The 12,829-nt window shown below is 46.7% G+C and overlaps 1 protein-coding gene across 30 annotated transcripts in view; it reads left to right on the top strand.

Annotated features, from left to right (window-relative positions):
- The window catches only part of OBSCN (obscurin, cytoskeletal calmodulin and titin-interacting RhoGEF), a 274,889-nt gene that overhangs the window by 140,144 nt on the left and 121,916 nt on the right, over nt 1-12,829 (top strand). For 28 of the 30 annotated variants that reach the window (XM_081931293.1, XM_081931304.1, XM_081931294.1 and 25 more), the window contains 5 exons: nt 1,221-1,487; nt 2,894-3,160; nt 4,552-4,818; nt 7,842-8,114; nt 10,839-11,105. In XM_081931293.1, coding sequence (XP_081787419.1) covers nt 1,221-1,487; nt 2,894-3,160; nt 4,552-4,818; nt 7,842-8,114; nt 10,839-11,105 — 1,341 coding nt within the window. The remainder of the gene's footprint in view (nt 1-1,220; nt 1,488-2,893; nt 3,161-4,551; nt 4,819-7,841; nt 8,115-10,838; nt 11,106-12,829) is intronic. The other 2 variants (XM_081931317.1, XM_081931296.1) reach the window with 2 other exon arrangements.

Here is a 12,829-nt window from a genome sequence, read left to right as displayed (position 1 = left end):
TCTATTATTTTTTGCAGAAAAAATACCCCCACCCCCCGGGAATAGTTCTAAAATAATTAATTTTTTATGCTTGCTGAACAATTAAGCAGCCCATCGGGGGATGAAGCCCTTCTCACTGTGTCACAGTTCTCTGAAATAATGGTATGTGATAACATCTGGCGGGACATTCTCAATAGTGGTACCCATGCTTTAGAATGACCACCCATATCAGGCACCATTGGTATCTATGGTAATGGAGTTTTGACACCAGGTAAAAGCATGATTATTCATCCAAGCATTTAACTAAAGTGGTACCTCTCGTTTAGCTGAAGTGGTTATATTAGTATCTTACTGGCTTAAGTTGCATTTAAACGAATATTGTTTTATTGTATTTCAGTGCTGTTCCTCACTCTGAGGCTGCATTAAGAATGAAACATGGGTTCAAATTGTATTTGTTTGTGTGTACACACACACACACATATGTACAGTGGTGCCCCGCAAGACGAATGCCTCGCAAGACGGAAAACCCGCAAGATGAAAGGGTTTTCCATTTGCGAGTTGCTTCGCAAGACGAATTTCCCTATGGGCTTGCTTCGCAAAGCCTTCCCCCCCTCTGGCCTTCAGAAGAGGTCCTGGAAGGCTGGCGGGGCCGAAAGGCTTTGCTCCCCACCACCAGCATTTTAAAAGCGGTCCGGGATAGCAGGGAAGTGCTTCCCGCTATCCCGGACGGCTTTTGAAGGCAGACAGGGGGGAGGACCTCTTCTGAAGGCTGGCGGGGGGCAAAAGTCTTTGCTCCCCCCGCCTGCCTTCCCGGGGGCTTTAAAATCGCCCCGGGACAGCGGAGAAGTCCTCCGCTGTCCCGGGGCGATCTTAAAATGCTGGCGGGCGGCAGCGAAGCCTTCGCTGCCGCCCGCCAGCATTTTAAAAAACCCCGGAACAGCGGAGAAGTCCTCTGCTGTCCCGGGGTTTTTTAAAATGCTGGGGGTGGGAAGAAAAGCCCTTGTCCCCCCCCCCAGCCTTCAGAAGAGGTCGGGGGCAGACTGTCCCCGGACCTGGTCTGAAGGCGGTTTCCATAGGAACGCATTGATTGATTTTCAATGCATTCCTATGGGAAACCGTGCTTCGCAAGACGAAAAACTCGCAAGACGAAAAAACTTGCGGAACGAATTAATTTCGTCTTGCGAGGCACCACTGTATATACATACCATTCCAGCAAAGGCTTTGTTTTCCCCTCTGTACAGCTGCTCCAGTAATCTTCATAAAGCAGCTGGAGAATATGGAAGTAGATGAGAACGCCACAGCTATCTTCCGCTGCGACCTATCCAAACCCAATGTCCGTGTGGAATGGAAGAAGGGTTCGTCCACAGTCCAGCCCAGCCAGAAGATTGAAATTAAAGTAGAAGGAACTGCCCACAGTTTGATCATCCGTACCACGGTCCCTGAAGATTCAGGAGAATACAGTTGCAGCACAGCCGACAGGAAGACCACAGCTAGGTTAAAGGTTAAAGGTGAGAACCTCTCTTTGGAGTTTATGACTAACAGGCATGGGGAACTTTTTTTGGGGGGGGGCTCCATGGAGCAGATCTTTATTAGGATTGGGCCAAATTTAACAGGTGGGTGGGACTGTCTACCTGTCAATCATCTGAGGACAAAATGGCACTTCTAAGCAGCTCACAGCCTTGATTTTTAAAGGGGGTTCAGTGAAAATCCTTTTGCCACCAGGAAGGAGTTTGGCCTGAAATCCCTGAAAAAGCTAAGTTTTGTTACAGCAGTGAGTACAGTACAAAACCTTTCCTGATCAGGATCAACTGAGGAATGTTCAGGATTCCCCCCAGAATTTTATTCTAATCTTACAACAACGCTTTAGGCTTCTTCTGAAAGCCTGCAGGTGCTTTGCCTGGGAAAGAACCTACAGACCGGTATCAAATTTCAGCTTAGACAATTTTTTTGAGGTGGCATCATGACTTTTGGAGGTTGCTCCAGACAGCTTTTCCCTTTGAGCTAGTCTTGTACAGAGATGGGAGGAAAGAGATCAACCGTTATGTTTTGTATTTTTCTGTACTAGGGCTTTAGGGAAGCTTTTAGTGTTTAATAGGTTATTGTATTTTAATATTCTGTTGGAAGCCACCCAGAGTGGCTGGGGAAACCCAGCCAGATGGGCGGGGTATAAATAATAAATTATTATTGTTGTTGTTGTTGGGTGTTGAGAGCATTTGGCCCAAGGGTCCTTGACTGAATACACCCTCCTTTGGAATCTTAAAGTGCTAGTGCAATTGGGGCATTTATTTATCCATATACTGCATTTATATAGCTTGCCCCATGAGATATGTTTTCTAGGCAGCCCCAAAAGCCATCACTTATATAAACTAAGAACAGCTATGGCAAATGATATTAAAAACAGAAGGTAAAGGTAAAGGGACTCCTGACCATTAGGTCCAGTCGTGACCGACTCTGGGGTGTGGCGCTCATCTCGCTTTATTGGCCGAGGGAGCCGGCGTACAGCTTCCAGGTCATGTGGCCAGCATGACTAAGCCACTTCTGGCAAACCAGAGCAGTGCACGGAAACACCGTTTACCTTCCCGCCGGAGTGGTACCTATTTATCTACTTGCACTTTGATGTGCTTTCGAACTGCTAGGTGGGCAGGAGCAGGGACCGAGCACTGGGAGCTCACCCCGTCACAGGGATTCGAACCGCCAACCTTCTGATTGGCAAGTCCTAGGCTCTGTGGTTTAACCCACAGCACCACCCGCGTCCCATTAAAAACAGAAACACATCAACAAATCATTTTTAAAAAAAATGAAACTCGACTGCTATTCCTATTCTGAGCCAGAAGGAGGCATGATTAAGAAAGAGTATTTTGATCATAATGACTCTCAGATATGAGTTCTCTTTAGTGTGTGCATTGCCTTCCAGCTCTCCCTGTCCTTTTCAAACGTGGTCTCCAAAACAAAGAGGTTGAGACGGGGAACACGGTGTCCTTGCGCTGTGAGCTGTCCAAGCCTTTGGCCCCGGTGGCCTGGAAGAAAGGGAACTTGGTGCTACAGTCCAGTGACAAGTATGAGCTCAGGCAGGAAGGGAACTTTGCAGAGCTCCTCATCTATGATGTGGAAGCTCAGGATGCCGGGGAGTACACCTGCGATTCAGGAGACCAACAGACAACAGCCACAGTGAAAGTCAAAGGTAGGATAAGCTTGGACTCGTTCCCAGTCCTTCTGCATGCTTGCCTTTGCGGCCTGGAGGGGGTCTGCATTTTTTAATCAATCGTTCCACATGTAACAAGTGTTTGTCTTGCATCACTGCCATCATTGGTAGGAATGGTAGGAAAGCTACAGTGGGAGCGTATCTTGCAGGGAGCAGGCTACTGACTCACAGAAAAATGGTCAGAATAGTGCCTGTACATGTTGCCTCATATCCTAGGTTCTACAAATGCTAGAGAGAGAGAGAGAGAGAGAGAGAGAGAGAGAGAGAGAGAGAGAGAGAGAGAGAGACCGTGAGAAAAAGAACATACAAAATCTACAATGTAAAATCAGGAAAGCAGGAAAGCAGGAAAACTCTTATAAAGGTAAAGGGACCCCTGACCATTAGGTCCAGTCGTGACCGACTCTGGGGTTGCAGTGCTCATCTCGCTTTAATGGCCAAGGGAGCTGGCGTACAGCTTCCGGGTCATGTGGCCAGCAGGACTAAGCCGCTTCTGGCGAACCAGAGCAGCGCACGGAAACGCCGTTTACCTTCCCGCCGGAGCGATACCTATTTATCTACTTGCACTTTGAGGTGCTTTCGAACTGCTAGGTTAGCAGGAGCAGGGACTGAGCAACGGGAGCTCACCCCGTCGCGGGGATTTGAACCACCGACCTTCTGATCAGCAAGCCCTAGGCTCTGTGGTATAACCCATAGCGCCACCCGTGTAGTACTTATAAAGGTACTAACAACCAAAAGTGGGACAGCAGAAAGAAAGAATAAGTGAAAACTGGGACTCTGTAGGGTTATCATTCATTGGGAAGGGGCTGGCAACTGTCCCCTTGCCCTCTCCTGGCGCCCCCTTCCGCTGCCGTCTACAGACCAATTCTGCCATGTCTGTGGCTAACGGTTGGTGTAACAATTTCGTTTTCCATATGAATGAAACTCTGGGGAAACCTTTTAGCATACTCTGATTAAAACTTGGAACAACTGCCAGAAGCTAGATAATGGTTTGGCCACAGGTACCTCATTCCTTACCTTCTTCTCCCAGTCTTAACAACCTCTGGGATCCTAGTATGGATTTTGAAATCAGTGGTAGTTGCGCAGTGCTCATAATCCCGCGGGCACAACCAGAATTGGCCAACCCACACCCTGTTTTTAAATATATATCCATATACCTTTACCTATCTCATCTCTGACATTGTTGCCATAGATGGCATCACTCCAAAGTCCAGCAGAAGCTGGTGTGGGCGCATCTTGCCAGAGTTCCTTATGCTACATTAATTAAAGCCGTGATCTATGGCCACAAATCTTTCTCAGTCTACTTGAGCGTCCACGCCCTCCATTTTGATAGGGTTAGGGTTATCACTGCCCTGATCTTCTCTTCCCTGCAGTTCTGCCAGTGCTCTTCAAAGAAGAATTGCAGAATGTGGAATCAGAAGCCGGTGGAAAGGCTGTCCTGCGCTGCGAGATCTCAAAACCCGACGCTCCTGTGGAGTGGAGGAAAGGAGCCATCGTCCTTCAGCCTAGTGCCAAGTATGAGATGCGGCAGAGAGGCACAAGTATTGAGCTGATCATTCACAATCTGGAGCCCGAAGATTGCGGCCCCTACACTTGTAGCACAGGAGACGAGCTGTCGACAGGCTCTGTTTATGTACAAGGTGCGTTCACCATAATACGGCTGGATTTTGTAACCCAAAACTTACACGTACCATATGGCGGTGCAAAACGACACTGCTTCCAGAGCAGCACATTCACCCAACACCAAAGCATATGGGCTGAGACACAGTATTGTAATTCTGTGCCTAAAGTGGTTTGGTGGTGCTTTGCTTAAATCCCTGAGTCTAGAATTTAGAATTTATTATTTATACCCCACCCATCTGGCTGGGTTTCCCCAGCCACTCTGGGCAGCTTCCAACAGAGTATTAAAATACAGTGGTCTGTTAAACATTAAAAGCTTCCCTAAAGAGGGCTGCCTTCAGATGTCTTCTAAAAGTCAGGTAGTTGTTCTTCTCTTTGACATCTGGTGGGAGGGCATTCCACAGGGCGGGTGCCACTACCGAGAAGGCCCTCTGCCTGGTTCCCTGTAACTTGGCTTCTCGCAGTGAGGGAACCGCCAGAAGGCCCTCAGCGCTGGACCTCAGCATCCGGGCAGAACGATGGGGGTGGAGACACTCCTTCAGGTATACTGGGCCAAGGCCATTTAGGGTTTTAAAGCTCAACACTTTGAATTGTGCTTGGAAATGTACTGGGAGCCAGTGTAGGTCTTTCAAGACCGGTGTTATGTGGTCTCAGCGGCTGCTCCCAGTCACCAGTCTGGCTGTCTCATTCTGGATTAGTTGTAGTTTCCAGGTCACCTTCAAAGGTAGCCCCACGTAGAGCACATTGCAGTAGTCCAAGCGGGAGATAACTAGAGCATGCACCACTTTGGCGAGGCAGTCTGCGGGCAGATAGGGTCTCAGCCTGCGTACCAGATGGAGCTGGAAAACAGCTGCCCTGGACACAGAATTGACCTGTGCCTCCATGGACAGCTGTAAGGCCAGAATGACTCCTAGGCTGCACACCTGGTCCTTCAGGGGCACAGTTACCCCATTCAGGACCAGGGAATCCCCCACCCCCCCCGCCCCCTGTCCCCCCAAAACAGTACTTCTGTCTTGTCAAGATTCAACCTCAATCTGTTAGCCGCCATCCATCCTCCAACTGCCTCCAGACACCCACACAGGACCTTCACCGCCTTCACTGGTTCTGATTTGAAAGAGAGGTAGAGCTGGTTCACACACGTATTCACATCACTTTTATCTCTCACTACCTGGCTACTCAGCACATGATGCCGGTCGGTTGGGTGTGTCCTAGCTTCGTTGACATGCATTAATGTGAGGTGCTATGAAAGTTCTGTCTATGGCTCTCGATGTGTGAGATCTCATTCACACATGCAAGTTTCTGTCACAATGCTTCGCTCATTGAGTAACAAACCTGTATGTGTGAACGACACATGCATAGTCCCAGGTGTATGAAAGCAGTAGTCACTGCCACTCTGTACTGGCAGAATATTTCAAGCATATATAAGCCAAAAAGCCAGAGCTCTCCTTTTAGTTTACTACTAGGCATCATTTTATGCTTCATGATACTCATGTGAATGGTCTCCTGGCAATTGGAGGTTGTGATTAGGAGGGTTTTTTTGAGGGGAGGGGGAGAGGAGAAGGGACTATATAGCCTATTTGCTTCCTGCCATTTCCCCATTCAAAATCAACACACACCAGGCTGCTTTCTCACCTGTGGGAGAGAGGTTACAAGGTCCCTGTGCCCAGTGGTGTAGCGTGGGGGGTGCAGGGGGGCCCGGCCGCATCTAGCAGTTAGGGTTAGGGGTCGCAAATCCACGGGCTAGGGGTCACAAATCCACGGGCTAGGGGTCGCAAATCCACGGGTTAGGGGTCACAAATCCACGGGTTAGGGGGCGCAAATTACTTGCCTTGCCACGGGTGCTGACAACCCACGCTACGCCACTGCCTGTGCCTTTTCCCCTGCAGGGAGAAAAGCTGCAGAGAAGTGTGATTTTGAGTGGGTAACAGTGGAAGGAGAAAGGGTTAAGTATGTCATGCACAGCATGAAAATAACAGCTCCCTACAGCTACTTTTCAGCTTGTTTCAAGAAACTGTTTATGCATCTCCCACAATTACCACCCGGCTTGGTTCCAAGAAACCGTCAAAAGGTTTTTACAAATGTACATTGGGATGAATAGTTGAGCACTCATTCTCTTATCATTTGAGGAAGGTTTTGTTGTGTATCTAAGCCATGCCTATCAAAGGCGACACCCGAGAGAGTTGGCACATCTACCTCGTTTGCATATCAGGGTGCAATATTATGACAAAAAGTATCAATTGCTTGATTGTGTGAAAGCAAAACCCCATCTGTCTTGTTTAAGTTTGGGGCAGATTAGCTTCCTTATACAGTCATAGAATAAAAGAATTGTAGTGTTGGAAAGGACCCCAAAGCTCATCTCGTCCACCCCCCGCAATGCAGAAATCTCAATTAAAGCTTCCCTGACAGATGGCCATCCAACCTCTGCTTAAAAACCTTCAGGGAAGCATGTTAGAAAGTTAGTCAATGTGACAAGAGAACGATTCTTTATTAAAAATCCGTGTTAACTGATCTCTACAATCTCATAGATGCCATGGTGTTGTCCTATGAATGCATGTCCTGTACCTACCAAAATGGTGGATTTCCACATCTGTTCCATCTTAACATGATGGAGGGTCCAGCAAATTGAATTTTCTTGAAGTTCTGGCGCAGGCTCGTGGTATTTCGATGCCAACATTAGACCAAATTACAGCTCACCAACGTCTTGGTTGTTCCTAGTTTCCAAAGTATTTTTAAGAATGTGATCAGTTGCAATCATAGCAGGTCATTCTCAAAGACCACTATCCCATGGCAACATCACAAGTGGGCATGGCAGGAGGTGCCAACATGTAACCATTTCTCCAGGATAAATGAGTTTCGACCATTGGCCTTGAGTGTGTCTCTGTGTAATTGTGATATGTTCTTCGGTATCAATCTTGATTGCTAGGTTTGTAAGTCCCTTAATGATGTTCGTCTCTTAAGTGGTGGGTGTTGTCAGTTTCGTAAAAGCCGGTATGTTTACACATGTGTTCTCCCTTGGTATGCATTCTCTTACTTTGTTACGCAGAAGAGGAAGTGCAGATAGTTTCTGGTTTAAAGAACACGGACGTCTTTGCGGGCGAATCTGCCACTTTCACTTGCGAGCTCTCGCGCCCGGGCATGCAAAACGTACAGTGGTGGCTGGACGGATCTCCCCTCCAAAGCAGCCCCGTGAACGAAATCTCTGTGCAAGATGGGAAAGTGTATACTTTGACCCTAAAGGACCTGGGGCCCAATGATTCAGGAATTGTGACCTTCAGAGCGGGCCCCCTCATTTCCTCCGCTAAATTATTAATCAAAGGTATTTTGGCTTTGGATGCAGTTGCCCAATGGGCCACCCCACAAACCACGCTGCTTACGCTTCTGGCTTCAGGTGGCCCTTAACAACTTTCTGCAAAATGGCTACTGGAAGGCATGCATTAACCAGTAAGCACCATCTTACTAGCATATCCGCCGGCCTCTTACAAGATGTTCCACTGCAGGTGTTCTTTCCAGTACTAGTTCATGATAAGGTATAACTTACATGCACACACAGAGACAACGGAGGTTGCTCCCAAAGCCTTTCATGGGCCAGGAGAAAAGTATGAACCCCCTTTTAAGCTCCAAGTTGTTTGCAGACTCCCATAAGCATAGCGTAGACAGCTAGGCAGAAAGATACTGCTTGAAAAGGGAATTAAAATGTGAGATTTTCAGAGGTGAATGCTGGCAGTGTACATATTGAATTAGAAATTTTCTTGCAAAAGACACGTCCATATAACCAAAACAGGGGCAACATTGCTTACTGGGGCAAATGATCCTTAATAAGAATATACGAAACCCGCCCTGTTCGTCTTACCAGCCCCAGTCTTGGAAACATGGGGAAATTATTATTTTTATGCCACTCTTCATATGAATATCCCAGGGTGGTTTACAATATATTCCACAGTGTGTCTCAGATGCCCTTGCTTTTAGGAACTGCTGCTGGAAGTTACATGCACTTCTGAATCATAGCTGTTAACATTTCCCTTTTTTTAAGGGGAATTCCCTTATTCCGAATAGGATTCCTCACAAGAAAAGGGAAAAGTTGACAGCTATGTTCTGAATGTGCATCCAGGTGCAGCTGCTGCCCTCCAGTTTAATTTGGGGTGGAAATTTGGGGGACTTGTATAAGTGTTTGCATAGTGAGCCCCCAAACATTTCCCCCTCATGCTGAAATTGGAACTGGACAAAGGGTTATGGTTACTAGTTCTAAATATTTCACTCCCACTGAGGTTTATGGCTGTAAACACTAGGAAAGTTGACACCTCTCCCTTGCACATGAACCACCTTGGTCCTTAAGGCGATGGCTGCTACCTGTAGGGAACGTGACGAAGGTTGCAGAAGTTGAGCGGTTGTGTGTCTCAGTTCAATAATCCCACTGGAATTCGTTTATAGTCAGAAATCACGTAGAGTTCCTGTGAAATCATAGGCAGCTTCCCAAGATATTTTCAGAGAATGATCGGCATGAACAAGCAGTAAAGTAATTCCCTTTATTATACCAAATTGTGTTGATGTAAGAGAACCCAGGCTTTCAAGTTACACTGCATTCTTCATTCATCAAGCAAAATAGGTAGAAAGGGATAGATACAGTTTGAAATAAGAATAATACATTCACCAGGAAAATAAAATACTAGTGAAATTCTAACCATGCTTACGTTAATGCCCTTAACAGACACTTCCTTTATGTTTCAGCTGGTAATGCTATCTCTGTGCTTTTTGCCTTTTCTCTTTATATCAGCCTGTCTTTTCTGTCCAGGCCAGATCTTCCCAGAAGATGTCAGGAGGATATTCTTTCCTTCTCATTCACTATTTTCCAACAATAAACAGGCTTACATGTGCACAAATGATGCTTATTTGGTGATGCACTGGTCCCTCTGTGGAACTCATAACATTGCAATTCTAGTTTGGTTTTTGTGCATTAATGTAAGCTGTTGCATCTTAGTCCAATTCCGGCACAATTCCAAGTCCAGCTCTAAGTGTGCAAATAAATGGACTAGTCTTACATTTAAAAACAAGGACCTCTTAATTAGTGCAGCCTGTGTCACCTCACCTCTTCTCTGAGGACCCCTGACTGTTTTTCACACCAACGTCACTTCTGAAACATTCTCACCCAGGACACAACTTGCCTCACTCTGATCTCAATCTTGGACTCAGTTTTTAGCCAACATTATGCCCCACTCAATTGTCTTGTAAGACATCAGCGAAGGGGGCCATCAAAAGAGGTCTAATCTGACCACTGGGGCTGTTGCCACTTCAGGTCAACGCTGCTTCATTCTTGCCAATCCCACGCTATGTCAGCCCTTGACTCCAGCAGACCCAATAATGGGGTGGGTGGGATTAAAGGTCTTGGTTTGGGCAGGTCTATAGATCAGAAAATGGGATGCGGGTGGCGCTGTGGTCCAAACCATCAGAAGGGCAGCGGTTCAAATCCCCACGACGGGGTGAGCTCCAGTTGCTCGGTCCCTGCTCCTGCCCACCTAGCAGTCTGAAAGCACATCAAGTGCAAGTAGATAAATAGGCACCACTCCAGTGGGAAGGTAAATGGCGTTTCCATGTGCTGTTCTCCTTCGCCAGAAGCGGCTATGTCATGCTGGCCACATGACCTGGAAGCTGTCTGGACAAACGCTGGCTCCCTCGGCCTATAGAATGAGATGAGCGCCGCAACCCCAGAGTCATCCACAACTGGACCTAACAGTCAGGGGTACCTTTACCTTTATAGATCAGAATGTGAGCCCGTTCTCTAGTAACACACCTACAGAGATATAACTGTAATGTCCCAGGGACACACAACACGACAGCTTCCCTAACAGCTAATCCACCTGCTTCTATTCTGCTCGTTGCTGATGTCACAAGCAAACACAAAACTCATCAAACTAAGTGATGCTTCTCATCAGCTTTCATGCATCTCACTCACACCGAGAGCACTGTGCTTAAACAAAATGAGCGCCCCTAAATGTTCCCCGAAGGATGCACTAATACATGTCCCTCCTGACGTGTCGGTTGACAGATCCAACCATTGAAGTGGTCAGTCCCATGCAGGACATTACGGTGGACGAAGATGGCACAGCAGAATTCATCTGCCAGTATTCCAGGCCTGTGCAGGCCACGTGGATGAAGAACGAGCAGGTGGTTCATGCAGACGGCCAGCGAATTGTCATTGAGCAAGACTGGAATGTGGCCAAGCTGAAGATTAAGCCTGCTCTCCCAGGGGACACCGGCATCTATTCTTGCGAAGCTGGCGGCACTAAAGTGGTGGCTATGCTTGATGTTCAAGGTGAGGTCTTCCACGATGGAAAGAAGACGATCGAGGGAGTGCAGGGAGCGTTCACAGCAGCAACCACCCACTTCCTTTGCCATGGCCTAGCGCTGTTTTCCAGCTGCAGCCTGTGGTGTCTGAACAGAGGCTGGATGACAACCTCTCAGGGGTTCTGTAGCTGTGACTCCTGCATTGCTGGGGTTGAGGAGGAGGAGGAGGAGGAGTTTGGATTTGATATCCCGCCTTTCACTCCCTTTAAGGAGTCTCAAAGCGGCTCACATTCTCCTTTCCCTTCCTCCCCCACAACAAACACTCTGTGTGGTGAATGAGGCTGAGAGACTTCTGAGAAGTGTGACTGGCCCAAGGTCACCCAGCAGCTGCATGTGGAGGAGCGGGGAAGCGAACCCGGTTCACCAGATTACGAGTCTACCGCTCTTAACCACTACACCACACTGGCCCACACTGATCCCTTCCAACTCTACAGTTCTGTGATTCTGTGAGGAGCTGTTGACTCTTCCAGATTATAGAGCATGGGGGAAAGACCCTGCTCCTTTTAAAAAAAAATATGGGGGTTATAGCTATAGGGCTGAACAAACCTTTCAGTTTTGGTTCCTCTCAGTTTCACATTTTTCTAGTCCTTCAGTTCTCTTCTCCAAAGTTTTGCATCAGCTTGGAATTTTTACTATTAAACAAATCAGGCTTGATTCTAGAAATTTTCCCCAACACACACACATTTAAAACAGTTTTCTGCAACGTGCAGATTTTTGCAAGCAGTTCACTTTAATATAACTTAGCTGAGTATATTATTTTCACTATTTTTATGCTTATCCCCTCCCCCATAATGTACAGATTTTTGACACACAATATTTGGCTGGAGAACTGCATCACAAAATTTGGAGAAGTGCAAAATTTAAAGGATAGCTATCTTTTGGTTCATGTGGTTTTTCCCCCCCAGGAAGCACATATTAGGTAGGTTTGCATGAAAATGGAAACCAAGCCAAATTTCTCCTCCCTCCCTAGTTAGCAATTTTATGTGGCCCCTGGGACTGAGTCTTACCTGCTGCAGGGATGCTGTGAAACATGGCCTTTGCAAAAGCTTTGAAACGATACCCCAGGACACTGCTTTCCAACACGTTCCCAACATGCCTTTTTTCGTTTCCACACACTGCCTTTAATTTAGGGCTGCCTCTTCATGCAAAATCTAATTAAAGTCCTTTTGGATAATTAAAGTTCTGTTGTAATGTTATGGCTCTGAGTGTAAGCTGAGAGCTGAGGAGCCACCCGGCTATTTTAATTCTCACATCAGTTATGAACTTTGCTAGGGTGGGCGTAGGTAAGTCCCTGCCTGAACTTAAACCTCCCCAACTGCAAAAGGGGGAAAGTAATACTGGCCTACCTTACAGGGCTGTTGTAAGGATAACTGAAAATAAAATAAATGTGAAATGCTTTGAGTACCCTAAAGTGTTTCGTAAATGCTAAATATAAATACTGCCTTTGATTATATTAGTCAACATTTACCCAGAGCTCAGACTTCTGATACTGTTGCTTAATACACTTATTTTGCTCTTTGCTTATTCTTATTTGGTTGCTATTAGCAATGTGGTGGTATTATTATTATTATTCTGATTTTGTTTTTATAGCTGTTTAGCTATATTCTATTGGGTGCCTGTTGATTGCTTTGAGCCTGTGGGAAAGTGGGTCATAACATTTTAAAAATCAGTAAAAGTGAGGTGTCCATTATG

The sequence above is a fragment of the Podarcis melisellensis genome (assembly GCF_964234715.1).
Source record: "Podarcis melisellensis genome assembly, chromosome: 12".
Taxonomy (NCBI): Eukaryota; Metazoa; Chordata; class Lepidosauria; order Squamata; family Lacertidae; genus Podarcis; species Podarcis melisellensis.
This window is presented reverse-complemented; position numbering and strand designations above follow the sequence as displayed.